Here is a 27,439-nt window from a genome sequence, read left to right on the forward strand (position 1 = left end):
AAATCTCTTTTTAAATTTTTTGTTTGTTCTTTCTGATAACACTTAAACCCTTTGAGATATGACCTCACAGGGCTGCTTTGGGCATTTTTGTAGCAGTATTAGAGCTGCTTACCTAAAATTACTGTGAAAAGCTCAGCATCTTCTCCGAGTGCTGCTGCAGTGAGTGACCCACAGAATCCTTTTGTGGGCAGCCAAAATCAGAGCAGTTGTCTCTGATCCCTGAACCATTCTCCTTCTGTGTAGTAAAACACAGGCTCAAAGGCCCCTGTGGGTTGGCATTCACCAGTGCTGCAGAAAATTTCTTGAGGTGCTTTTCCCATTTCTCCCTGAAAACAGGAATGTCGAGCCCCTGTAAGGCAGTCAGCAGCGCTGTCCACATTGGACAGGGTTTCAGCTTCCCCTGCTATTCCTTGTGGATAACTTGTCATGCCTTCTCTTCCCTCTCTGCCCTCCCTCCAGGCAAGCCTGGGACCTCGCTGTTGACATTTGCCTTTCCCAGTTACCCACCATTATCGAGGAGGGAACTGCCTTCAGGGTAAGTTGGGGATTGTCCTGAAATGTGGGCTCACATCCATCCATCCATCCATCCATCCATCCATCCATCCATCCATCCATCCTCTGACCCCTCAGCTCAGCTCATCACTTCTGCTGGTGCACTTTATGGGTTTATGGTTGTGGGAAATGTCTGGCACAGGGTGCCCAGGGAAGCTGGGGCTGCCCCTGGATCCCTGGAAGCTGGAGGGTTGGAGCAGCCTGGGACCGTGGGAGGTGAGCTGGAGGAGCTTTAAGGTCCCTTCCAACCCAACCCATTCTGGAATTCTGTGATGGTCCCTTAGAGGAACAGACAAAAATCAAGTTTAAACACTTCCCTGCTGCACAATCCAGCCCCACGTGGGGGTGAGCAGGAAGCTCCTGCCAGTAAAAGTCTGAGACCTGACTCAGAGCATTCCACAGCACTCAAACTTCACCAGGTGTTGTTACCCAAAAGGTCCCAACATGCAGCACACTTTCTGAAATTAAAGGTCTAAATATGAAAATTATCTCTTATTAGAGTACTTTTCAAATATCAATTAGAGTTTGAGGGTATGTCCAGAGAGTTCTGTTGAGTTCACTGTTGTTAACGTGAGTCACTGGAGGGGGTTCTGCTTTATTAAATCTCAGAGAGCAGAAAAGTAACATTTTTAATATTATATTTAGCTTAAATTCCTTTAATCAAAATGGATTTTTCTTGATTTTCCTTCGATATTTCTTGAAGTGAAACCTTTAAATAATAAACACTGTACAAGCTCAGGTCCCTGTTCCACCCTGATGTCTCTCTAATTTTCAGTAACATTCTTGCAGTTTATTTATATTACCAAACTTCCAAAGGTTTTCTGGCTGTAATTGCAGGTTGTCTCCAAAGCCCTGAGTGCAGGAGGAGAACTGTGGGCTCCTGCCAGGCTGGGGGTTGATCAGGATGCCCTGAGGCCTTTCTCCTCCCACCTCTTGCCTTCCTCACTCTATGCTCTGCTTTAGAACGTAAAAAATACTATTTTTCTTCTCCTGGCTTACGTTCATTTTTACTTTCAGTCTCTAACGATGTCACTGGAGGCTTTTTTTATTAGTGTTAACCCTCAGCTGGGCATTCTCCATCAAGTGAGCTGAAATTCAGGAGATTTCTGAGTGTTTTGGGGTGGGAAGAGGCACAGCCTTGCTGGGGATCAGACAGGAGGTCAGTGAAGAAGAGTGGCCATTCTCAGCTGGAGATCGATTCAGGGTAGGCTGGGAACAATTTACAGGCTGGTTTTCAAGCCTGACAAATGTGATTTCTGGTGTATTTTGGCTGGATTGGAGGCAGGTTGAGCTGTCAGAGTGCAGCTGGGGCCTGGGAGATGTGTGCAGCCACATTCCAGGAGGTTGGCTGCTGCTGGCCAGGGAGCAGGGAAGGGGACAGTCCCTGTGGCCACTGTCAGCCTGTTCCTGCCTGCCTGGCAGGGCTGGGTGAGGCACAGGGACCTGCTGGGGGCTGGCAGGGCAGCCTGCCCTGGGCACAGCCTCGGGGCTGGGGTGTCTCAGCAGCACATCACAAACCACTCCTGGCTGCTCCCAGGGTGTTCTTGTCTGCTCAGACCCAGAAAATACAATGAATAACCTGCTGGAGAAGGGCCTGGGGGCTCCTGTTGCTCCTGCAGGGAGGGGTTTGGGCTGGTTTTCACTCCCTGCTCCATCTCTCTGATTTCTGTTTCTCTGTGGATTCCTGCCTGGAAGCTGCTGTGTGCTTTGGTCAGTGCACTCTCACCTCGAGCTGGTACCACACCCTCAGAGGGATGGATGACACGAGGAGTTTCTTTTCCTTGCCCTTGGGTTGTGTCTGTGGACTGGGCAGAGGCAGCTCTGAATGCTGCTGTAGGAGTGAAATGGCCTCTGCAGAGCAGATAAATCCACTGCTGCTCCATCTGCTGCTGCTGGGCAGAGAGCAGCCACGCTTCCCTAAGACCTTTCGTGGTCCCTTCTCGTGTTTCTCTACTCTTTCCTTTTTTCCCCAACACATTTAAAGGGACACGTGTCTGCTCAGTCTTTGGGAAGTTTTTGTGCATTTAGAAAACCCCAAGCAAACCTGCATCAGTTACAAATCTCAGCCTCAGGAAACAGTGAAGTGTACAGGTGTCAGAGCTCTTGCCTTCACTCCTTGCTGTTTAACCCATGCCTGAATCCCCCTTTGCTCCCCCAGCACAGCCCCTTCTTCGCCGAGCAGCTCACGGCCTTCCAGGTGTGGCTGACCATGGGCGTGGAGAACCGCAACCCCCCGGAGCAGCTGCCCATCGTCCTGCAGGTCAGTGCTGCCCTGGGCTGGGTCCTGTTCGTGCCAAGGGTGTCCCTGTCTGTACCAGGGGTGTCCCTGCCTCTCCCTGTCCATGCCAGGGGTGTCCCTGCCTGTACCAGGGGTGTCCCTGCCTCTCCCTGTCCGTGCCAGGGGTGTCCCTGTCTGTACCAGGGGTGTCCCTGCCTCTCCCTGTCCATGCCAGGAGTGTCCCTGTCTCTCCCTGTCCGTGCCAGGGGTGTCCCTGTCTGTACCAGGGGTGTCCCTGCCTTTCCCTGTCCATGCCAGGGGTGTCCCTGCCTGTACCAGGGGTATCCCTGTCTCTCCCTGTCCGTACCAGGGGTGTCCCTGTCTCTCCGTGTCCGTGCCATATGTCCGTGTCTCTCTCCTGCCCCCTCTGCCTCGAGCTGCCAACCCTGTGGCCTTTGGGAACATAAATCCCAGGGGCCTCTCCAGGATAAATGAGAGCTGCTTGTGTGTTCACCAGACCCACGTGGGTGAGCCCAAAGTGCTTTGCCTGCCCCATCCCATGGCTCTGGTTGAGCCAAGCCCCTGCTGTGGTCCATGTCGGGCTCTGCTGCCTCTCTCAGAGCAGCACATCTTCGTTGTCCCTCCTCTGGCATCTCCTCTGTGTCCCAGCTCTGTCAGGCAGACACTTTTATCATCCCCCTTTTCAGAAAGTGGAAGTTACTGCAGCGTAAATCATTTGGAAACGTCTTTTATCCATCTGGTACAGCCTGGGAAGTGTTCCCTTTACCGTGGGGCTGAAGTGCTGCTACAGGAGCACACAGCCAGCTCCCTGCAGCCCTGGAGCATGAGGGGTTCTGTAGGCACTGCTCAGATCAGACAGAGGTCTCGTGGTTCAAGGAGAGCAAATCCAGGGGAAGCTTCAGCTGGTGTTTTTTGGCAGGGCCAGGATGGCAGCTGTCATCTGTGAGCCTGCTCTGGCCTCCCCTCCCCAGGAGTCTGACAGAAATACAGACCCCTGCCCAGGTACCTGTGGGCTCTGCTCTGCCAGCAGCACAATTTAAAGCCTTTCTTTTAAAGGAATGTGGTCCCAGTCCCTTGTAGAGGGATCTGTGAGGAGACTCCCCCTCCCTGTGGGCTGAGTCTGTGACTGACAGCACCATCCATCTCTGCAAGAACAGATTTTAATTTCCTGAGCCTCCCAAGCCTTGAGAGATGAGGTGGACAAGCAGATATGTGGTTTGTCTCTGTCACTGCGATGGAAGCAGGCAGGACTTCACTCCAGCTCCAACTTTGCTGCTTTCCAGTGGATTGTTTGGCACCAGCAGGCTCTGCAGGAGCGTGACTGCAGTGGAACTGAGAGGTCACCTGGCAAAGGAACCTGTGTTCCTGCCTGGAGCAGAACTGAGCTGGGACAGCGTAATTGTTGTTATAATTATAGCATATTAATTGTACAGTGGAATAAGATTGGTTGGTAATGGGTGTGAGCATACTGAGACTGATCCAGGGCAGGAAGGGAGGGAGTTTCAGACCCTTTTTGGTCTGTTTTCAGAGCCCAGGGACAGAAGCCATCAGAGAGCAGGCTGCACACACAGCCTTGATCCCTGTGGGATCTCCTGTGATCTGTGGAGATCACTGCAGGCCCTGACTTCATCCTGCCCTTGTGAGGAGCTGCCTGCTAAAATACAGACTGTGACATGTAAATGATCCCCCCCGTGTCCTGGTTCATCCCTAATTTGCATGTGTGAGTTAATTAACCCCCCCGTGTTCTGGCTGGCAGTCCTGACAGGTGATGTCAGGGCTCTGTGGCACAGCAGCACTTGCACTGTTCCACCAGAAATCACAGACTGGGCACTGACCCCCCATCCTCATGCCAGGCTCTGATTGTGTCAGCCTGGGCTCAGGTTGTTGTGCAGATCCACTGGGGAGGTGGGAATGGAGATCCTGTGAGGGCTTTGTTTGGGTGGGACAAAGCAAACGGAGCTTTTCCAGTCAGAGAGATTGCTCTGGGGGAATGTCCTATGGGAGGGCAGCAGGGTGCAGCTGGGTTTGGACCTTCACCCTGAGAGCCTTTTCAATTAGTTCCTTTTCCTGACAGAGTTTGGAGTTCTTGGTTTCTCTGCAGGCTGGAGGGTGCCAGCAGTGCCATGTCTGTGCCTCCTGCTGCTGTCCCAGGCCTGCTGCAGCCTCACCTGCCCTGCTCTCTGCCCCTCCTTTAATCCCAAACAGCTGCCCCTGGTATTCCTGGGCTGGTTGATGGAATAGGCTGGTGCCAACTAGGGCAGGATGACCAAAATCCTTTCTGTTATGACCTGTCCTGAGATGTGAGCTCTGATACCTCGAATGAAACCACAGCAGTAGTTATCACATCCCCCTGCTTTCTTCTGCAGCACCTCAGTATCCAGTACCAGTCATCCAGAGTGTGAGATGTGAGCCAAGTAATTTAGTTATTCTTCAATATTAAACATGAAAAATAATCTAATTTCAATATGCAGCGTGCAAACACACTGAGAAGGGGATGGAATTGGGGAGGTAAATCAAGGAGTCTCTTTCCCTGAGATCCCTGCTGAAGGATGTTCCTCAATTTAAACTGAGGATTAAACGTTGCATTCCAATATCTTACATCTGTTAAGGAGATTAAGAACTGCAAGTCTATCTGTTAATATTTCACACCAGGGTAGGTATAAGCCAGTAAAACACCACCTCATTAGCAATGTCAGACTCCATTTTAATGAGATTTTTATTAACGACCAACATGACCTTTTGCTCCCTCTTAAGTCTCTGGTATTGATTTGCCAAGGAAAGCAAGGCCTGTCCTTGTGCTCCTGGGCTGTTGGGAGCTGGGCTGGCACTGCCTTTTGGGTCCTGCTGCAGGAACCATCAGGAGCTGGGCTGGGAAAGGCACCTGGAATCCTTAGGGGTTGCTCCCTTGGTTGTCTGAGCAGCTCGACAAAGGAGCATTCCTGAGTGCCAGGGTTTGCCAGTGTCCCTTCCCTGTGCCCTGCAGCCCAGGCTGTGTTTTCCCTGGACAATAACCCTGTGCCCTGCAGCCCAGGCTGTGTTTTCCCTGGATTTAACCCCATCCCTGTTCCCTGCAGGTGCTGCTGAGCCAGGTGCACCGGCTGCGAGCTCTGGACCTGCTGGGGAGGTTCCTGGACCTGGGGCCCTGGGCTGTCAGTCTGGTGCGTGGGAGCTGCTCCTGGGCTCCAACACTCCCCTTGGGCCCAGCAGGGCTGATAAATGCAGCTGGTTTAGGGGAGGGAGGTGGGGAGGATAAGCCCCAGATCTGCCAGGGGAGCGTGGCTGTGTGCTGGTGTGTGGGAAATGGGAGTGTCCCTCCAGGAGCACAGGTTTGTGTTCATCACTGCCATTCCCGTGCTGGTTTCCAGTACAGCAAAGGGGAGTCCCTTGGGAATAGCTAAGTGTAAAATAATGTAAGAGACAAACCAGGAGGAAATATCTGGGGCAGGTAAGAAGGTTTGTCGTGTAAAATAAATAGCCAGAAAAGCATATGCGTTTATTATGTGTTCTTTCAGTTGACTGGCTGCATCATTTTCTTCTCTTCCTTTATCTGTTTGGTGTCTGGATTTTACAAGCTCTTCTGAGCAGGCAGCAGCTGCATTTTGCAGTTTGAGAAGTGGCAGCACAATGTAGAACATAAATAAGAATTAAACAGAGGAACAGTTTAAAGCACTCCCATAAATGGAGCTGTTTGTTGATAAAAGTGATGCAGATGAAGCACCAGCCAGTCATGGAGCAGCTCAGTGATGGGACTTTCAGTGGTTTGCTTTACCTCCTCCTGGAGAGACCTGGGAATATCCAGGGGCAAGGCTGGAATTCCTGAACTTTGTGATGTGTTTAGCTGGGAGAGCCAATGGCCCCAGCTGAGGGAAGTGAGGATAAACCAGCCCAGGCTGTGAGGAGAGAAAGCTGGTGCTGGATTAACTCAGTCTCCATGGACCCAATGGGTCTGGAAATACCTGGTGACATTCAAGATTAAAATGAGCAATAGACAAACACACAGGGATCCCTTTTTTGCTGGAAAAGAGTAAATCTGCTGGGGGGCTGAGCTGCCCAGGGGGTTTGCTCCCAGGGCTTTACTGACAGGGATTTGTTCTCTCCCTCCCAGGCCCTCTCTGTTGGCATTTTCCCCTATGTGCTGAAGCTCCTCCAGAGCTCAGCCCGTGAGCTGAGACCTCTCCTTGTGTTCATCTGGGCCAAGATCCTGGCAGTGGACAGTGTGAGTATTCCTGCCCCTGCAGCAGGGCCCTGCCTCAGCCAGAGCTCTGCTTGCTGGGGGTGCAAATAAATAATGAAGCTGGTAAGTAATTGCAGATAAATTTGTAGAGTCGTATCTCTGACTCAGTGGTTTGTGGGTGCAATTAGTTGAGCACTATAAAATTATTAGGAGAGGTGCACACATCAATTCAGGCACAATTGCAAGTCCGTGTAGAATGTCTGAACTGCTGTAGATGTTGGATCTTTCCTCTTAGGGGATTTTTATTTTGTATCTCTCTTCCATTACAGTATGGAATATAGCACTGAATTCGTGAAGGTTTTCCTGCTGTTGATCCAGCATTGTCAGGCTTAGTTTTATAACAATATTTTTGTTAACATCCTAAGAGGATTTGGGAAAGCAAAGGAAATGAAAACTATTCATCTTGGAGCTCCTCTGGAGGAGCTCATTTGTGATGCACCCGAGGCTGGTGCCTCGGGCCCAGGTGTGTGCCAGGGGCTCAGGTGTGATTCCCACGTGCTGCTGTGCCCTCCCTCTGCCCCTCACACCTTCCCTCCCATGCTCTGCCGTTGCCTCACTTGTTTGCAGGCTGAGCTTTACAGCAAAACACACAAAAAAATGCTCTTCAGTGGTGGGTTTGGGTTTCTTTGTGCTGTTTCACTCGTTCCACCAGCACATGGTGGGAGTGGGAAGGGAGGAGGGGGCAGCTTCCCCAGGGAAGTGCCAGGGACACTGCTGAGGGAGGGGACAGGCAGCAGCTCCTTGCAAACAGAATGTTTTCTGTGGGTTCTGAACTTGCACACCAAGCCTGCAGCCTGGTTTGGTCATGCTGTGTTATTACTCACAGCGGAGCTGTTTATTCCGTGAGGAGGAGGAGGTGTCAATGCTGCTGGGTTCCCGTGTCATTCCCAGGAGCTCAGTCTGGCTCTGTGGCCATCCCTGAGCCCCAAGAGCTGAGTGTGGAGCTGGGAAACCTCCCCTGTGCTGCTGTCCACGTGCCTGCAGCAGAGGCAGGGGCTGTTCAGAGTGAGGAGCACCAAGGCTGACCCTGGGAGGGCAGAGGGCACAGGGAGCCTGCAGGGCTCGGGGAAGCCTCTCGTAGCTGCAGCCTGGCAGCAATCCAGGCCCTCTGCTCCTGCCTCTGCCAAAACCAGCAGCTTCACTCTCTTCAGCATTAAAACATTCTCTTGCATCTCTGCTTTGCCATCCCCTCCCCTTTCAGCAAGGAGTTCCCTCCTTCACCTTCTCCTCCTGATGGAAAATGCACGATCCTGTCTCTGGCTGTGCCACAGGGAGCTGATGCCAAGTCAGGGTTTCCTCCCTTCCATTTTCACTTTCTCCATGTGGATCCTCTCGGGGTGACCCCAGAACATCAGCCTAGAGCCAGAGCTGGTGTGTCAGCAAAGGCCTGAGCTGCCCCTGAGCCCAGCCCAGGAGCCTGCCCTGTGCTCCCCAGGCTGGCTGTAGGAGGAGATAGAAATGTTCTGGGAAGGTTTAATGCTCCTTTGACTCTTGCCCACAGCAGGAGCTCACATTTCCTGCTGCCTGTGGCAGAGGTTTCCCTGCCCTGTCCCTGTGGGGCTGTCTGGTTGTAGCCCCCAGGAAGGGTTTGAGCTTTATTTGGCTGCTCAAATGAAAACAAGGTTGGAGAAAATGGGTTAAGAAATGAAAGGTTTATACATCATTAGAGGAACAAAAGTGTGTGGTGTGGTTCTCACTGTGGTTTTCTTGGTCTCTTTTTCAGTCGTGCCAGGCTGACCTGGTGAAGGACAATGGACACAAGTATTTCCTCTCAGTCCTGGCAGATCCTTACATGCCGGTAAGGACAAGTCCCATTTATTCAGACTCTTTGTCATTTGCTTGCCTTGTTTTAGCTGAGGGCTGCCTCCCCCTGCAGGGGCACCCAGAGCTGTTCTGGGCAGTCACTGCTGAGCTGTGACAGAGGCAGCCACACCAACCAGGGCTTTACAGACTCATTTGGAGCTCTGAAAGTAGAATATCTGTGAGGGTAGGAGCTCCAGGGTGGCTGCAGGAGCAGGGAATTGCCCCATAATTTTGGCAGTTCCCTCTGCAGCAGCTGGGTTCCCATCGGGGGTGTTTGGGGCTCTCCCCACAGCAGGACCAGCCTGGTTGGGAGGATGCTGGAGAAGTGTCTGGGGTGTAACAGGGTTAATGCCAAGAAAGGGGAAAGAAAGCTGGAATTTCCTCATTCTTTTACCTGGCACAAAGTGCTCCTGTGATAATGCCATGTTTCAGGTGGCTGTGGCTGCCCCCTGCCCTCCAGGTAACCCTCAGTGTGTGTTGTTTTCCAGGCTGAGCACAGGACCATGACAGCCTTCATCCTGGCTGTGATTGTCAACAACTACAACACTGGGCAGGTGAGTCCCAGCAGCCTTTTCCCTTTGTCCTCTCCCACCTCTCTCTGCCTCATGCCTTTGCTTTGATAAAAGTGTCCTGGCTTGCATTAAAGCCCAAACCCGAACTTGGAAATGGAACCAGGATGTTTGTTTTTGTTATTTCTGTGTGGATTGAGAGCAGAATTGGCCTGGAGATGTGACAGACCTTCTGTACCAGCACCTGGCAGTGGGGGGACAAGGACAGGAGTCCCTTCCCAGCCACTGGCACAGGAAGAGTCCCTGGTCCTGCCCAGTGGGAACCTGGTGGCTGGGAATGGTCTGCAGATTGAGCCATAAACCCTGGGGCTCTGACAGGTGCAAGGAATGTTTCCAAAGAGGAAAAAAAAACAAGCTTTATGCATTACAGAAAGCATTTTAATGCTCAACTATTTAATCAACTCTGGCTGCCTTTCTCTTCATGCTGCTGGTATTCTGTAACAAAATCAGTCTGGAACCACTAAATGATTATTTTCTCTTGGCTTCCTGACTCCTTCAGAAATAGTCTCCTTGTGTGGGGATGAGGTGGGAAGCTGTCATCCCAAACAAAAGGCTCGGTTTGTGTTGTTGCAGGAAGCCTGCCTGCAAGGGAACCTGATAGCAATCTGCCTGGAGCAGCTGAGCGATCCCCACCCGCTCCTCAGGCAGTGGGTGGCCATTTGTCTGGGGAGGATCTGGCAGAACTTCGACTCAGCCAGGTGGTGTGGAGTGAGAGACAGCGCCCATGAGAAGCTCTACAGCCTCCTCTCAGATCCAATCCCAGAGGTAAAAAATCCAGCTCTCCTGCTAAACTGGCAGAAGGACAGAAGTTCCTGCAAAGCAAGGCCTTCTAGAGCTTTGTGTTTTGTGTCTGGTTCGGGGAAAGATCTTGCTGCTGTTGCTTCAAGGTGATGCAAATCAGACAAGCCCTGCAAGAGGAGCTTCCAAAGAAATGCAGAGGGAGTTCATAGAGCCCCAAACTCTGGGATCTGGGCACTGCAGTTAGGAAATGTGTATCAGAAGCTGTTAAAAACGTGGTCCCAAAACTCACTGTGTTTTGCAAAAAATCCTTTAGTCTTTTTGTCCACGTGTGAAAACTCTTCTCCCCCTGCTCATTGTGAAAACGCATCTTTAATTGGCTGTGTTTTACCTTTGTGACACTCCCAGGAGAGGAGGGATTGTGCAGGGCCTGGCAGTGACTGACAGAGCCCCTCAGACCCAGCACACACACTGGGAGAAGGGAGCTGAGATAAACAGCTCTGATAACGTGCAGGGATTAGAGATGAGATTCCCTTCCATATCCAGTCTCTGTCCTGCATCCTCCTGCTCGTGCCCTTGGCCCCATCCTCCCCACTTTTTGAGCAGGCTTTCTGCAGAGGTGGGGTGGCTTTCCAAACTTTTCCCTGATTTTTCTCCTTTTTTCCATCATCTACAATCCCATAAGCCCATACCTGAAGACTGTAGTCAGCACTCCTGTGAAAGACCCACATCCCAACAGGAGCTGTGTGTACCTTACTCCCGTTAATTAATATTCAAGGCAACACCAACTGGAAGAGTCACCCATGGGAAGGTCACTGAGTATTCTGGGAAATTAAACACATCCTGCACATCTGTCAATGCTCAAAACTCACTTGGCTGGGCTTGCTGCTCCCCAGGGGTCCCCTGCTCACCTGACACAGGAGTTGAGGTGTGCGGTGCTCCGTGGGGATAAACGAACCCCCAGTGGCAGCAGAGGGGACAGGCAGGGCTCTTTGTGTCCCCAGGTTCGCTGTGCTGCAGTCTTTGCTCTGGGGACCTTCGTGGGCAACTCGGCGGAGCGCACGGACCACTCGACCACCATCGACCACAACGTGGCCATGATGCTGGCCCAGCTCATCAACGACGGCAGCCCCATGGTCCGCAAGGTACCCCCAGCTCTGCCCTGGGCCCCCACGGCTGTCCTGAGCCTGCCCAGGGAGTCTGGGCACAGAATGTGACAGCTCTGCTCGCTGGAAAGGTCTCCCTGCCTTTAGAGCCCCAGGGATGGGGCACAGGCTGCCCCAGAGCAGCTTCGGGAGAGTTACAGTTTCTGAGGCACCATCAATAGTACGTTGGATGGTTTTTGACGTTCTGGATTGTTTTTGAGGGCTGCTCTGAAGTGTCCTAATGTTTGTGTTTACTTGAGTGGAACATCAACACCCTGGCAGTTGTCACCGGCGTGGCGAAGATTCATTTCTGTTGTCTCGTTCCAGCATTTAATCAGTTTAATTCAAGAGAGAGCGGCGTGTCACACTGAATGCTCTGTGAGATTCATAAATCTCTCCTTGGGAGATCAGTCCCTGAGCAGAGACAGCAGCCAAAGGCAGCTCTGTCTCCTGTCTGCTGTTCGCAGGGGCCAGGCAGGAGGTGCCTCTGGAGGAGCTGGGCAGTGCCAGGAGGGTCCAGCTGTGCCATGGCACAGCCCCTGGCTCTGAGGCAGCCACACACATCCGAAGGGCTGGGCCAGGTCAGGGCTGCCTGGGACACTGCATCAGACTGACAAACTCGGGCAGAACCAGCCACAGAACCTCAGGATGGGTTGGGTTGGAAGGGACCTTGAAGCTCATGTCATTCCAAGCCCTGCTGTCCATGGGCAGGGACACTTCCCACCAGAGCAGCCTACTCAAAAAAGAGGGAGCCTGTCCAGGTAGAAAAGGCTTGTGAGGAGTTGAGTGTGAGACAGTCCTGTGGCTTTTTGCAGTTCAACCCTTGAATTAAGGCAGAATTATCACCCTGGATGGCCACCCAATAATTCCAACAAGATTGGTCAGTGTTTGCCTTCAGTCTCTTGTTCCTCACCTGAGTAACCATGAGATGGTTCTTGTGCTCTGTCCCCAGGAGCTGGTGGTGGCCCTGAGTCACCTGGTGGTTCAGTACGAGAGCAATTTCTGCACCGTGGCCTTGCAGTTCATCGAAGAGGAGAAGAATTACCCTCTCCCTTCTCCAGCTGCTCCAGGTGGGGCTTGGCTTTGGCTGGGCAGGAGATGCAGGGCCTGAAAGGACTTGGGAATTATTAAAGGGGTTTTCCTAACACACTGAGCTTGTTGCTGCTGGGGATTTATTAAAGAGCCCTGTTGTGACGTGGTGAGTGACAAGGAGCAGAGATCTGGTGTCTGTTCAGCCCTGTGAGATGTTACCCTGGAGAAATCCATCCTCCACTGAGTGTGCACCTAAGCCTTGGCTGTAGGAACCTCCTGCCCCATTCAGATTCCCTTCAGCTCAAGGCTGAGGATACTGGTCAAGGCAGCACACAGGCTCATTCCCTTTTTCCCCTCTGGGATCACACGTGAACGTTCAGTGTCACATTGACCTGGGAGAGCTCCAGCACACCATGAGCCAGCCCTGCTGCTGGGAGGGCCACAAGGAAGGGAAGAAGTGTGCTCTGAGCCTGTGACCTCATCCCTTTTGTTGTGTCTGTGGCTTTAGGTGAGGAATGAAATGTCCTGGTGAAGTTGTCTCTTACCTCACTTTTTCTTTAGATGTAAACAGCAGGGGAAATCTTGAAGGATAACAGGAGAATCTTGGAGACAAGGCTGTGTGCTGTCTCTGCACAGAGTGGTTTAGTCTCCCTGTCCTCTGAATAACAGAATCCTATTGGAAAATGAGCTCCTCCCCATTTGCTGCAGGAAATAAACACTGCATGCAGTTTATACAGTGCTTTTCCTGCTCCAGAAGAATCCTGAAGTGGGATGCTCTGGAAGCATTGGCCCCCCCACCACAGTGCAGCCACTCTGCAGGGAAACAGAGCAGCTCTTCTGAGGCTGTGGGACTGTGTGTGCTCAGGGTGAAATATGACTTGAAATCAGGCCTGAAATTTGATCAAAAAACCAGAATTTTCATAGCTCCTGATGATGAGAAAGTCCAGGGGGGGTTCAATGAGCAGCAGCAGAGAGGAGTGGCCTGTGCTGCCCCAGACATGGCACAGGGGCTGGGCAGTGGCCCAGCACCACCTGGGCACAGAGAAGAGTCACCAGAGCCCTGGGAGGCACTGGGCTCACCTGGCCTTGCTGGATGTCCCAAACTCCCAGCCTGGACAGCAAAGGTACAGGATCTGTGCCAGATCCGCTGCCGTACCTCATTCCCTTTTATCCTGACAGAGAATTACAGATCCCGTTCGTGTCAGTGACGTTGTAATTCCTGATTTGCTGGGGGAATCTCCCCGGTGCTGTGGCAGGGTTTGGTTCCATCCATAACTCCATAACTGCCTCCTGTTGCCTCGCAGAGGGCGGGAGCCTGACCCCGGTGCGGGACGGCCCCTGCACGCCGCGGCTGCGCTCCGTCAGCTCCTACGGCAACATCCGCGCCGTCACCACGGCCAGGAACCTCAACAAGTCCCTGCAGAACCTCAGCCTCAACGAGGAGTGTAAGGCACACTTCTTCTGCTTCTTCTTCCCACTTCTCCTGCCCCTCGTGCCAGGCAGGAAACGCCACGGGCAGGAGGGCACAGGCTGGGACTGGCGCTTCAGCCCGAATTGTCCAGCTCCAAGGGCTTGGATGAGGAGCCCCCTCATAATTAGCTGTAATTTTCTGGTCCTTAGCGTTGCTTTTTCTCAGTGTTTGGGGACTAAAAATGTGCCTTCCAGCTTCCAAGCATAAGTGGATTTTTAGCTCGAATCTTCCACTTATTCTGTGTTTAATCATTCAGTATTAAAAAGGGGAATTGTGGCTTTGCCCCCTGGGTGAAGGGTTTCCTTCGCTGAGTGTGGCAGGATTTAGACCGGGGCTGTTATGTCTGGGTGAGGATTGTTCTCTCGCCAGTCCTGCTTCCAGCATCTGCTGTTGTGTCCTGGCAGCTGGAAGCTCTGTGGCGTTCTCCCCTGGGAACCTGAGCACGAGCAGCAGTGCCAGCAGCACGCTGGGCAGCCCTGAGAACGAGGAGTACATCCTGTCCTTCGAGACCATCGACAAGATGAGACGAGTCAGCTCCTACTCCTCCCTCAACTCCCTCATCGGTGAGCACCTCCTGCCCTTCCCTCTTCCCTCTCTGGGAGGTTGGGCATCCTGGCTCCAGCAGAATTGCCCCAATTTGTTGTGTGTGGCTGGGTCACTGCAGTGGAGGGGTGGGAGTGGGAGCTGCTGGCTCCAGTTCTGAGCTTCGCTGCAATCCTGTTAGGAATTCAGGCACGAAACTGTGGGGGCCACAACAGCTTTGCTTTTAACTACCTGTAGCTTTTCAAACAGTCTGAGCCATTTTGGCACCACATCACAGGCACCATGCAGAAGGACCTGGCTTTTGGAATGGCCTCCTTCCAGGGAAAGCAGCATGCCCAGGGAAATGCTGGGGAATGTCTCCGTATTTCCTCTGTAATCAGTAAATGAGCCCATATTTTCACAAATCAGTGCAGGGAGAGTAATTCAGGAAGAAATCACCTGGGTGATAGAACTACCCTGACCAAAGAAACATTTTCTCTGCTCTGTTTTCTAGGAGAATTAATGGTGATTTGGCTCTCTCGAGTTGAAAGATTCAGGAATTGTAATTACTGAGCCCCTGCAGCAGTTTAAAATCATTAGTTCATTAGGAACTTGATCGGTTAATTTGCTTTTGATTATCAGTAATGACATTGGATCTTCTGAAGCATGGCAGGGATGTTAGGAAATTTCTCTCCATCTTGAGCTAAGAATTCGGTTTTCCCATTCCCACTGGTGTCTGCTTGATGGCTGGTGTGTGTCTCACAAGAAAAGGAAAAGGCTCTGGAGAGGAGCTGGAGGTGCTGAGGGGAACCTTGGAAAGAGAGAGCAGCTCTCCAAGGCCTCCCTCACTCCTGTTCCATCAAAGAGCTCAGACCCAGCTGGAAACGCAGAGCTTAAGGAAGTGTTTAAAATTCATGACTCGCACAGAATCCCATTACCTCCCCATTTGCCTGCTGCAAGCCAGGCTTTTCTCATTCCTTCTGAAGCATCACCATCCTCCAGGCCTGTCTCCTGCTCCCCCAGGAGAGATGCCACAGCCCCAGCCACCCCCACAGCTCTGCAGCCCAGGCTAACCCCGTTCCTCTTGTCCTGACGTGCCTTAAGCTGCTGCTGCAGGGGAGCTGGGGGAGCCCAGGGGGACAGAGCCTTGGGGCTGAAGAAATGCTCTGCTCTGTGTCTTCTGAAAGAGGAAATGGGGCTCTGCCTCTGCAGTAACGCCTCTGCCAAGCATCTGAGACAGCCAGAGCAATGAAAAAGATGTTTGGGGCCTGTGAGGAGGCTCCAAGTGAAGCAGAAATCTCCTCTCTAAGAGGGAAAGGAGAAATTTTCAGCCACGGTTTGTGTTCTGTGCTCTGCATACCCTAAGCTGATTCACTGATCACAGAATCCCAGGATGGATTGGGTTGGGAGGGACCCTAAAGCCCATCCAGTGCCACCCCCTGCCATGGCAGGGACACCTCCCACTGTCCCAGGCTGCTCCCAGCCCTGTCCAGCCTGGCCTTGGACCCTTCCAGGGATCCAGGGGCAGCCACAACCTGCTGATGCTCAGGTCTTTGTTCCTCTCTGGCAGTTTCAGGAACTTGGCGTGGGAGGGATTGTTCTGGATCAGTCTCTGCACTGGCACTGAGGCATCATACAACCTGCTTCTTCCAAAAAACTTGAGAAGAACCTCTCCATTCCTCTTTGTCCCATTTCACAAATAGTTCTTTAGTGAGCTGTGGGCCAAATGTCCCCATTATGGCTCCCCAAATGCAGCAACACACGCCCTGAGGTGAGCTCTGTGTTCTCTGGCAGCTGCTCCTTGGCCAGACAGGCCAGTACCAGGAGAGACATTTATTTCTGGCCCAGTTTTCCAGCTGGCAAGAGGCAGTTTGTGGTTAGTCAACAAAGACATCATTTTGGAAGGGAAGCTGAGCCTTGCTGCTTTTCCATACAGCCACTCATTAATCTTGGTGTCCTGGAAATGTTCAGTTTTAAGATAGGAAAAGGGATGGAATTAAGATGGTGGTTTGCATACCTCGAGGCAGATTATTCATATCCAAACTGCACGATGAAAGCCTTTGTCCTACAGAGAGCTCCTCTGGAAAGATTATCTTAAGGAGTGATCAAAGAAGGAGCAAAATAAATCTTGGAGCAATGAAATGCTGGGGAATTGTTGTCTTTTGCAGCAGGAGAGGCTGGGGGTGGAGAACTTGTTTGCCATTTCCCAGGATCTGCCTCGGAGTGCCAGTGAGGGCGGAGGTTGCTGCAGTGAGGGTGAGGAGAGCAGAGGTGGACACTGAGGTGCAGGAAACAGAGAGTGCTGGGGCAGGGGAGCCTCCTACTGCCTCTGTGTTAATGCCCTGAGATAATGAGGAGCTGGTGAGCCAGCAGTGTTTTTAACTGGGAGCAGGCACAGCAGCAAAATCCAGGGGTTTGGAAATGGGAACTTGCTGCAGGGGCTGCTCAGAGGAGACTTTCCCTGGTGGTGACACCAGCTCTGGCCAAGGATACCTCCTGTGAGGAACCTCCTTCTAATGAGCTGCTTGTGGCTTGTGTGGAAGCTCAGGAAGCTCCAGCTGGAATTGCCATGGGGTGGGAGCGAGCCCCTGCAGGGCTGGCGAGGGCTCAGGTGTGCAGGGACTGAGCTGTACCTGCAGGGACTGAGCTGTTCCCCCGAGCAGAACTCAGGGAGCTGGGGGGATTTGGGGTGTCCCCTTCCCCTGGGGTCCCTCCTGGCCAGAGGAGGGGTTTGTGCATGCACATTGATGGAGCACTGACAGGGAGCAGCTCCCCGAGTCCTCAGGGCTGAAATATTTCGGCTGCAGCAGAAGGCTCCATCCCCTGTCCCTGTGTGAAGGTTTCATTCCCTGTCCCTCCGTGCCCGTGGCAGGTGTCAGTGCCTCCCCAGGAGCTGACTCGGGGCCAGCTGGGCAGGGAGCAGGCTTTGGGCTGCTTTTGCTGCAGGGCTGGTGAGAAGTGGAACTGCCCCAGCTCCGGGCCTTGAAATCACTGCAGTGATTTTCACAGGGGATTGAAAAGAAACCCTGTCCCAGCCTGGCAAATCGAAGGGAATAAATAAAGCCATCAGCAGTCGGGTTTGCATCCACTGTGGCTCTGCCTGGAGCCTGGGCCATCCTCGGGGCTCACAGGTGAACTGAACCCCACCTGTGCAGGGAAAATCAAACTCGGGGGAAAGGCAGGCAATTTATTTTTGACATTCTTAGCAGAGAGGGATCATTTTGTAAACATGAGTCCACACTGCAAGGTGCACTGAACTGGCTGGGAGTCGGTGTGACTAATTACAGAGCTGTCTGCTTCCATTAATGCCCTGCTCGGCTCCTGGTTTGCATCTCAGGGACAGTTCAGGCACTGGAGCTCTAAACATGAAATCGAGCTGCTGTTCCTGCTGCTCCCCTCATCCTGGGGGCTGGAGCTCAGGGGGTGACAGGAGCTGGGTCAGATGTGTCACTCCTGCACTGACAGTGGGGTGGTGGCAGCAGGGAGGAGCAGCAGCCCCGAGCCCCGGGGTGCCTTTGCAGAAACTCCCTGTGTTCTCCTCAAAGGCTGCCACAGCACAGGGGAGCTGCTTCTCTTGGTGAGGTTCTCTCACAAAGGCTGTGAAGGAGGAATTGCACTGGCACAGTTCTGCTTAAAATTTGGTTTTTCCCTGACACTTAGATGTATAAAAAATGTTGTTGGGTTTCTTTCTCTGTGGACGAGGTGGATATCAGAGCCCCTGGGAAATCAGCTGGGTGCCCCCCTTGCTCTTCCTCCTCTCCCTTTCCTTTTACTCTCTTTCAAGGGCTTTAAAGAGTTGAAGGCATCCAGATTTCCCAGTGGCCTTATGTAACAGGCTGGAGTGTGGGAGGCAGAGCTCTGGGCACAGCTCTGGGCACACCTCAGACATTACCTGGCTGCTGCTTCACCAGCTGAGCCTTTTTTCCTCCCACACCTTGTAGCACTTTGCCTCTCTCCCTTCTTGTTCTTTATCCTTCCCCCTCCAGATTTTCTTTCCTTGGTAATAGAAGCTTCCAGGATTTAACATTGTTATCTATTTACAGCCTTTGCAGTTTTACAGTATTATATAAATATTATACAATATTACATAAATATATGTTTACAGCCTTTACAATTTACAGCCTTATAACAATTTACATTGTCAGAGGTTTTACAGCCTTGTCAGTGCCTAAAGGGGCTCCAAGGGAACTGGAGAGGGGATTTACACAGGGTCCTGGAGTGCCAGGACACAGGGAGTGGCTTCCCACTGCCAGAGGGCAGGGTTACATGGAGTACTGGGGAGAAATTCTTCCCTGGGAGGGTGGGGAGGCCCTGGCACTGGGTGCCCAGAGAAACTGTGGCTGCCCCTGGGTCCCTGGAAGTGTCCCAGGCCAGGCTGGAACAACCTGGAATAGTGGGGGGATTTCCTGGGTCACCCCCAGCACACGAACAGCAAGTTCCAGGTGGTCCCTTCATAAACACTTGTGAGATTTCCAGGTACAGATTTAAGCAGATATCACTTGGAACATCCTTTGGATGCCAGGTGAGAGGGAGACCCTCCACAGGTAGGGTGAGAAGGAGGAGTTGGGCTGTGCCCTGGCCCTTTATCAGAGTGATTTGTCACAACCTGGGCACTTGGGGCACAGGAAGGTTCCCCTTTCAGAGCAGCACCCCAAGGGCAGCCTGTGGGCTTCTGGAGCCTTCAGCCAGTGCTCAGAGCTGCTCTGTGCCAGCCTGCTCTGCTGTGCAGGGATCAGGTCCAGCTCTGCCAGGTGAGGAGCTGGTGAGGGTGACCCAGGGACCCTTTCCTCCCGACTTTATATTTAGATGCCTCCAGAAACACGGGAGGAGAAGCAGTAACAGCTTGATCTGTCATTTAGCACTGATTGTGACTCATCTGAAATCTCTATTTTAGCTCTTTTTTTTTTGTTGTTAGTGCAACCACTTTAACATTGTCCAAATGGCTCCACTCCCAGCCGGGGCGTTGCACGATCAGACACCGGCAGGGCTCCCAGCCTGAATAACAAATTCTCGCCCAAAAGCAGCAAAATAAAATGTTCACAGAATTCTGTCACTTGTTGCAAATGCTTATTAATTTGATTTGTACTTTGAATCTGTCAGTCCCTTCTGCTGAAATACTGAACAGCTGATCTGCTCATTAAATAACAAATTGGAGGAATTGATACAAATGTCAATAGGAAAGACTGAGTTGGACTCGCTGCTTCCTGAGGGCTCAACTCCTAAAGCTTTGCTTTAAACATTTAGTAAACTTGCAGAGTGTACAGCCCCCTGAACAATTCAATAAAAATCACCACAACAGTATCAGGCAGTAGCTGTGGGTTTATACCATTAAGTATTTCAGCTCAGGAAACCCAGACATTATCCACTTGGCCTTTCCAGGTGATTTGCTTCAGGAGCCTGCAAAAGCAGGAGTTTGACTGGAGATGATTTAGGGAGTCTTTAATTTATTTTGCTTCCTCCCACTTTGATTTCACAAGCCCTTGCAGGGTTCACAGACAGGCAAAGGGAGACAAAATGCCCTTGTGGGATGTTTTTGAGCTCCTCTCTTGATGTTCCCTGAGATGCCATCAGGTTGTTTGGAGTTCTAATGAATTTTCTCACATTAGATCAAAGAATCAGAGCTGATGGATTGTCATGTGCTGCAGGGCTTTGGGGTTTGTTGTGTTTTTTATTATTCTAGGTGTGAGTTTCAACAGTGTCTATACCCAAATTTGGAGAGTGCTCCTTCACCTGGCTGCTGACCCCTACCCCGACGTGTCTGACCTGGCCATGAAGGTTCTCAACAGCATTGCCTACAAGGTATGTGCCTGTCCCTGCTCACCTGTGCCTGCCAGCTCTTTGGATGTGGATTTTCTCATGCTTAGGCAAGGCTTAGGCAGGCTGACCTGGATGGGTCTGTTGGAGTGCTCTGACTTTTGCAGAAGGAGCTTTTTAACACTTCATGATGATAAACTCTGCTCTGAACCCTTGATCAGGTAAAATGAAGAAATGGGGGAGGGCCCGGGCTTGTTTTAGGGTGTAAATTAGGTGCAGACCTCGGACAGTAGGTCTGGTTTAGAAGTCTACTTGTCTAGATCAGTCCCTGGGATAAACCTTAAGTATCCTTCATTAAATTATCCGTTTGCAAACTGATTTAGATAATGCAAGTGGGACTGGCCTGCAGACTGAAGCCACAACGGCTCTCCAACCCAGGTGAACTAGTACATGTGAGTCAGCATGCAGACCCCTGCCACTCCTCACCCCAGCCCAGGCTGGGTGCCTAAACCTCCATCCTCATCCCATCTCATCCTGGGGGTGACAAGATGTCCCTGGAGGTGCCACCCTGGGGCAGCACCTTCCCCCAGCCCAGGCCACCCCAGGACATCTTCTCAGCCCGTGCGTCCCCTGGCTGGGCACAGAAAGCTCTGTGTGAACCTTTCTGGCCACTCAAGCATCCAGACCATGAGCCATTGCAGTGGGAACTCTCTTACTGGGCCTTTCCAGGGAACAATCCCAGATCCTCAGCCTGGGGCTGTGGAGCTGGAGCTGCAGTAAGAGATGCCAGCATTGTGCACTGCCATCTTAATGCCTCAGAGATCTCTGCTTGGAAATGACATTTTCTCTTGAGACAATAGTTACCGACTTGAACTCTGGTCTGTTTGAAGTGCACGTGCCAGTGAGTGGTAAGGGCTGGGTTTGGGACAGAGAATTCTCTTGGTAGTGGGGGCAGCAAAGCTCAGCCCTTCCCTGGTGAGACAGGGGTACAACGAATGAGAGGCTGGAGATGGCAAACGAGGGGAAGAAGGAAAGGAAAAGGTGGAAGATTTCCCTCTCTCTGCTCTAGATGCATGAAACTATTTCAGTTCTGTGTTTGGAAGGCTCTTTGCAAAGTGAAATGTTTCTCCTGTTATTAAAAGGGATATAAGGAGGAACCAGATCTGCTTTTCCTGACCGAAATGTGTTTTCAGGAGTTGATCCCTGGCCAGTGGAGATATCTGGTATCAATCCTGATATTGATGCTGCTGTGCCAGCAGGAACTGTGATCATTCCCTTGTCATATCCCTAGGGAATGCTGGGACTGATGGGGGGAGTTGTGTGTTGACTCTAACAAGTTTGGGCCTGGCTGTGCTGGTGCTGACCCGAGTCCCAAAGCTCAAGTGATGGGTCTCATGCATCTCACACTGCACGGCTGGGCCAGCTGCTCTGCCCCTGCTTCCTAAGGCAACAGCTCTTCCAACAGGCTTGGAAAACAGCAAGCATTCCCACGTACAAGGACTTTGATCTGGGGATGCTTCGGTGAACAAAACTGATTTGTTCTTCTTTGCCTTAGCCCTGAGATCCGTAAGGGAAGCGTTCAGTCCTGGGTTCTGCTGCGCATGTCAGGGGCTTCGCTTTGGCCAGCACCACCTGCCTTGGGTGGCCTCTACAGAGGCTTTCCAATGCCAACCAAACCCTAAACCATGAAGCAGCCCAGCTGTGAGCTGCCCACCACAGTGGGGGTGAGGCTCAGGTGCTGCCCTGGCCTTTGCTGGTCCCGTTGTGGCCGTGCTGGGAGCGGGTGCTGCAGCACCACGGCCGAGCTCCAGGCTCTGCTGGGAGCTCAGGCACGAGCTGCCCGGTGCCCAATGCAAATCAGTGACAATTAAAGCTTTGCTAACTGTGTCCTGAGACCTTCCCTTCGTGCTGATGGAGCTTGTTGGATGTAGAAGGCAGCGCTGGGCGTGGGCACTGCTCCTCCCCGGTGTGTGCAAGCACGGCCCGCTCCAGGGTTGAATTTTACCGGTGAATGCAGACAAAAATTGTTTTGCTTAAACAAAAATACTGCTTCAGGTGATGTAAAACACTTGAATGTTCCAGGGGTTTAATATTTTGGTTTAATTACTGTAAAATTCAGGGAAGGAGAGGCTTCATTTTGGAGCTGGGCCAGCTGAGGTTTTCTTCCATTGGCACAGCTGAGCAGAAGGTCTGGGGGCTTCAGTGGGAGCAGCTGGGCAAACTGTCCTTGGGCTTCCACAGCTGGAGAGTGGTGGGGGACCAAATATTGCAGAACCATGGTGTGGGTTGGGTGGGGAGGGACAGTAAAGCTCATCCCATTCCAGCCCTGCCATGGCAGGGACACCTCCCACTGTCCCAGGCTGCTCCCAGCCCTGTCCAGCCTTGGGCACTCCCAGTGATCCAGGGGCAACAGCTGCTCTGGGCACCCTGTGCCAGCCCTGCCCACCCTCACAGAGGAGAATTTCTTCTCGATGTCCCATCCAACCCAGCCTCTGGAGACATTCCCCAGCCCCTGGACACGTTCCTGTGTCACTTGCTCCAGGTGGCCCTGCCTTGGCAGGGGGGTTGACCTGGGTGATCTCCAGGGGTCCCTTCCACCCCCACTGTCCTGTGACTCTGTGGTTGTTGTTATCAAATGAGAGCAGAGTGTCCTGCTGGGGTTTTTTACTGGAGCCAGGCTGTGGATCTGTTTCTCCAGAAGGGCTCTGGGGCTGTGCTGGGTGTGAGCAGCCGGTGTGTGGGCTGCCCAGGCGTGCAGCCTTCCTGCAGGAATCTGCTGCTGTGCTGTTTCCTGGGCTCATTAGGCACTGCTGGGCCTCACCCAGGCTGTGGCTGCTTTGGGATTTATGTTGATGATGCAGATGGGAATGGTGCAGTTCTCCTTCCCGGCCTGAGCCTTGGAAAATGCCCAGACCTGCTTTTTGTGAGCAGCAAAACAAACAACAGAGACCCGGGGTTCAGTGTTGGCCTCTAGAGACTTTCTGAAATCAAAAAGTCTTAAGAGGAAAGTTTGCTTCAGCCCAGGTTGCTTTGTCCAGGTGTTGTTAACAGAAGGCTTGAGGCTGAATCACAGAATCATTTAGGCTGAAAAAACCCTCTGAGCCCATCCAGTCCAACCAATCCGCCAGCACTGCCAAGGCCACCACTGCCCCACGTCCCCAGGTGCCACATCCACGGGGCTGTTCAATCCCTCCAGGGCTGGGGACTCCAGCACTGCCCTGGGCAGCTGTGCCAGGGCTGCACAGCCCTTTCAGGGAAGGAATTTTCACCAATACCCAACCTAAACCTCCCCTGGCACAGCTTGAGGCCGTTCCCTCTTGTCCTGGGAGCAGAGCCCGACCCCTCTGGCTGTCCCCTCCTGTCAGGGAGTTGTGCAGAGCCACAGGGTTCCCCCTGAGCCTCCTTTCCTTCAGGCTCAGAAGTGATTTATGATTTATGGTCGTGGTGGGAGCTGCAGGACTCAGTCATGAGCTGTGAGGGAAAGGCTGGTGGCTGTGGGGAGCAGCTGAGGGGACCCCAGCCTGTCCCCCTGCCCTGTCTTTGGGCTGCTGGGGCAGGTCCTGCCTGCTGCTGGCTCTGCTGGTTGCTCAGAGCCATTTCCCTGCAGGCAGCAAAGGCAGCCCGGGGTAAGTGTTCCTGCCTAAGGCAGCAGTGAAACCACCTGGTGTTGGGAGCAGCCCAGGGGCTTTGCTTTTCCCCCCAGCCCATGGGGAGCTCCCTGCCTGGCCCTGGCTGGCTCTGCTGGCTGCTCAGGCTCCCTGTTCTCCCCAGGCCACGGTCAACGCTCGCCCCCAGCGCATCCTGGACACCTCCTCGCTGACCCAGTCGGCCCCTGCCAGCCCCACCAACAAGGGCATGCACATCCACCAAGTGGGGTAAGTCCAGCCCCAGTTCCAGCACCTTCTGTGGGAGGGCTGGGGGCTCCCTGCCCAGCCCCATCCCAGGGAACTGCCCCAGGGACAGGGAATGGGGCTCCTGCTGTCAGCAGGGGTGAGGTGTCCAGGAAGGAAGCTTTGGGGAAAGGTGGGGAGTTTCCTGCTGTTTTCCTTTAGGGCAAAGAGTAACAAGCCCCTCTGGGTATCTCGTGGTGAACTGAAAGGAAGAGCTGGCTCTGGCTGCTTTTACCTTTCCTGAGCTGTGGTGCCCAAATTCCCACTGACGTCTGAGCTGTGCCTGCTGCACTTGGAGCTGATAAAAGTTAACTGATGGACATCACCCCTGCCTGAGCTGCAGGGAAGCAGAGGGCTGAGGGCAAAGCTGGGGGCTGGAAATGGGTTTATTGCCCCAAACTCCTCTCTGAGAGAAAACACCACATCAGCTCTGCTGGTCCCATAACCAGTGTGCACCAGTAAGATTCTGGGCTGGAGCAGAGGGCCCAGTTTAAATTCAAATGGTTTGAAGCTTCAGTTCCCCCATGGAAGTGCAGTGCCTGGTCAGGGTGACTTAGGTCAGGCAGCACAGGTTCCCAGAACACTGAGGTTCCTCCCCTCAGTCTGGAGTTGGCAGTCAGAGTTCACTCTTGGTTTGGGGTTGGTTTCGCCTTTGGAGGAGATGTGGGAATTGTGATGTTTCTGCAGAGGAGGTGCCACGAATCTTGTGAGAAAGCAACAAAGTGCAAATGACACACTGCACACGCAAACCTTGTGTCCAGTGACCCCCAAAGCGTGTCCCTCTGCTCTGTCCCTCAGAGGGTCACCCCCAACCACCAGCACCAGCAGCTCCAGCCTGACCAACGAGGTGCCCAAGCAGGCGGTGAGCCGGGACCTGGCGTCCGTGCGCCCCAACGTCACCAACGTGGGGGTCCAGTACACCCCCCACTCCCACCAGTTCCCCAGGACAAGGAAAATGTTTGACAAAGGCCCAGAGCAGGTAAGATTTCCCCTGCCAGCTCTGACAGCTTCTGCCCACTGGGGTTTGTCCCACTTTCTGTTGGTTGTGGTTTATTTCTGTGCATCCCTTGTTTGCTTCCAGCTGCTGCTAATCCAGATTGGCTGCCTCTAACCAGCCAAATAAAAATTGATTAATTTATTTTCTTCAGGATGAATCGTGTTTTACAGCTTTTGATAGGGCATTATTCACTTCTGCCACTAAGCAATGTGTCTAATCAGAGTCCGTGGCTGACTCCTCTGTAAACGCCTGAGTGCCAGCGCAGAGTGGGATCCCTGACCCTGGCACAGCAGGGACAAGGGACAGCCGTGATCACAAGGAGAAAGTGCTGCAGCCCCAGCAGCAGCAACACCTCCCCTTCTCTGGGGTTTGGCAGCAGCAGCCTGGAGGGTATTTCTGAAACCTGAGGGAATGGAGAGCAGCTTTTCCCTTCTTCTCCCTTGGGGTGTCCTGTGCTATGTGACAGACACTCACCCACATCCACCTTGGCATGAGCTGGATCCTGAGTCACCCTCGCTGCTCCCCACACCACATCCTTGGGAGCCTGTGACAGAACTCCTGCTGGGACCTCCCTGGGCTGCCGTGGGGCTGCTGCAGCCCAGAGCCTTGCACCTTTGCAAGGAGCGACCTGATCCCAAAGCCGGAAGGGTGGAGTTCCCTGTCCTGTGTTTGAGGCTTTTGGTGGCTGGCTGGGGCACTGGGGGTGTCCCTGGGGGTGTCCCTGTCCCTGCAGGGGCTGAGCCCTGTCCCCTCCCCACAGACAGCCGACGATGCTGACGATGCCGTGGGGCACAAGAGCTTCATCTCGGCCGCGGTGCAGACGGGCTTCTGCGACTGGAGCGCCAAGTACTTCGCCCAGCCCGTCATGAAGGTAACCCTGGGCTCGGCCCTGCACTTTGTCCCTTCTCTTCCCTGTCTTCTGGGCAGCCAGAGGGATGGGTTTCCTCACCTCGTGCTGCCCTGGGGAGTGTGCGACCTGTTAGTAAGAGGGAAGAAGTGACCAGAGGGAGCAGAAGGGTCAGTGAGGGTGGGACAAGATGCAGCCCAGGTGAAAAGCTCAGCTCCCCATGGAGCACAATCCACAAAAAATTGAGGAATGAGGAGAGGCTCTGTATCCAGATCCCCCCAGTTTTGCCTGGTTGCGCTGCAGAGTTGTTCTGTCTGAAATGTTGTGTTCCTCTGCATACAGAAAATTGCATTATAGCTGAAATGAATTGTTTTTTGAAATAAATAAATGGAACAAGGGAAGCCCTTTTCCCCAGAAAGGGCAGTGAGAAGCTGGAGAAAGAGAGATGCTGATTTCTTTCTGACATTCCATCTGGATCTCCTGGCTGTGGTAAAAGGGGCAGAGAAGGGATGGAGGGAGGCTGCCCTGGGGGAGGCCCCGGTGGCAGCAGGACAGACCCTCTGCCCCACTGTCCTCAGGAGGGATTTGGGAGCTGCTCTGCTTCCAGCACAGACACCTTCAGCTTCCAGAGGAGAGTGCCTGGATGCCCACGAGTGCCTGGGGGAAGCTTGGAGAGCATTATTGTTGAGTTTTAAAGCTTTAAAAAAATGTTAGAAGTTGTGTTATAGCAGAGAATAAGGGTGGTAATGACAAATTTGTGTCCAGGTCTCTTCAGAGGTGACTTGTTTGGTTAACTAAGTTGTCTCTGTCTGAAGTGAAACTGAAACCTTCTTCCAGGAAAAACTCAAACCAGAGCTCTTAAGAGATGGGCAGAGATATCAGTGACTGGAAGGAGAAGCTATTAAATTCCCAGAACGTTTTAGCTGTTAAATTCCCAGAATGTTTTAGACAAAGCTCAGGTTTCAGGTTTAAGTATGAAACAGGAGAAGCAGTAAATCTCCCTCATTAGAGGCAACTTCCAGGTGCTCTGGGAGTCTCAGGGAGCCCAAAGGTGTCAGGACTTTGAGCTGCATCTCTTGGAGGGATTGCCATGCCCGGCAGGAACAATGCCCAGGCTCCATTAAAGCCTCTCCACAGCGGATGTTTGTGTCCAAGCACCGCTGCTGAGATCGTGATAATGAGGAAATTGTGTGGTTTTAGCCCAGCCTGATGTGGGAGCTGGGGCTGAGCCATAATCCCCACACTCCTGGAGGTTCAGGTGCTGGGCTGAGGTAATTGCCCAAGTTTAAGGATATCAGAACAGGGCAGGCTCTTGATTTGCAGAGAGAATCACCAGTGAAGAGATTGCCTGACACTTCCTCAGCTGCTGTGAATTCCCCTTCTGCTGCAACCACCCCGGAATTCCTGTGGGCACATCTGGGCTCTGGGCTGCCTGGCCAAACTTCCACCTGGGCTTTTTCCCTTCAGGATGAGCTCCAGTGTCTTCACTCAAACCCAGAGCAGAGCACAAGAGGAGGAAGATGATGTTTTAACTTTTAGTTCTTATTAAAATCATTTGTCTGCTCCCTAAGAAAACCTCTTCCCAGGGAAGAGGGGGGTCTTTATTAATAAAATAAATCAGAGTAGGCAGCCAGGCACGGGCAGGG

General features: G+C 52.7%; 1 protein-coding gene across 2 annotated transcripts in view; it reads left to right on the plus strand.

The window, feature by feature from the left end:
• Positions 1–27,439, plus strand: part of RPTOR (regulatory associated protein of MTOR complex 1) — a 96,054-nt gene that overhangs the window by 46,026 nt on the left and 22,589 nt on the right. Inside the window, exons 10-25 of one of the 2 annotated variants that reach the window (XM_066332277.1) lie at positions 460–535; positions 2,711–2,812; positions 5,866–5,949; positions 6,897–7,007; positions 8,749–8,823; positions 9,317–9,382; positions 9,971–10,162; positions 11,140–11,280; positions 12,233–12,350; positions 13,617–13,757; positions 14,188–14,346; positions 19,986–20,104; positions 20,443–20,511; positions 23,831–23,934; positions 24,748–24,928; positions 25,707–25,817. In XM_066332277.1, coding sequence (XP_066188374.1) covers positions 460–535; positions 2,711–2,812; positions 5,866–5,949; positions 6,897–7,007; positions 8,749–8,823; positions 9,317–9,382; positions 9,971–10,162; positions 11,140–11,280; positions 12,233–12,350; positions 13,617–13,757; positions 14,188–14,346; positions 19,986–20,104; positions 20,443–20,511; positions 23,831–23,934; positions 24,748–24,928; positions 25,707–25,817 — 1,849 coding nt within the window. The remainder of the gene's footprint in view (positions 1–459; positions 536–2,710; positions 2,813–5,865; positions 5,950–6,896; positions 7,008–8,748; positions 8,824–9,316; positions 9,383–9,970; positions 10,163–11,139; positions 11,281–12,232; positions 12,351–13,616; positions 13,758–14,187; positions 14,347–19,985; positions 20,105–20,442; positions 20,512–23,830; positions 23,935–24,747; positions 24,929–25,706; positions 25,818–27,439) is intronic. The other variant, XM_066332278.1, reaches the window with a different exon arrangement.

Source organism: Sylvia atricapilla, chromosome 18, assembly GCF_009819655.1.
Source record: "Sylvia atricapilla isolate bSylAtr1 chromosome 18, bSylAtr1.pri, whole genome shotgun sequence".
Lineage (NCBI taxonomy): Eukaryota > Metazoa > Chordata > Aves > Passeriformes > Sylviidae > Sylvia > Sylvia atricapilla.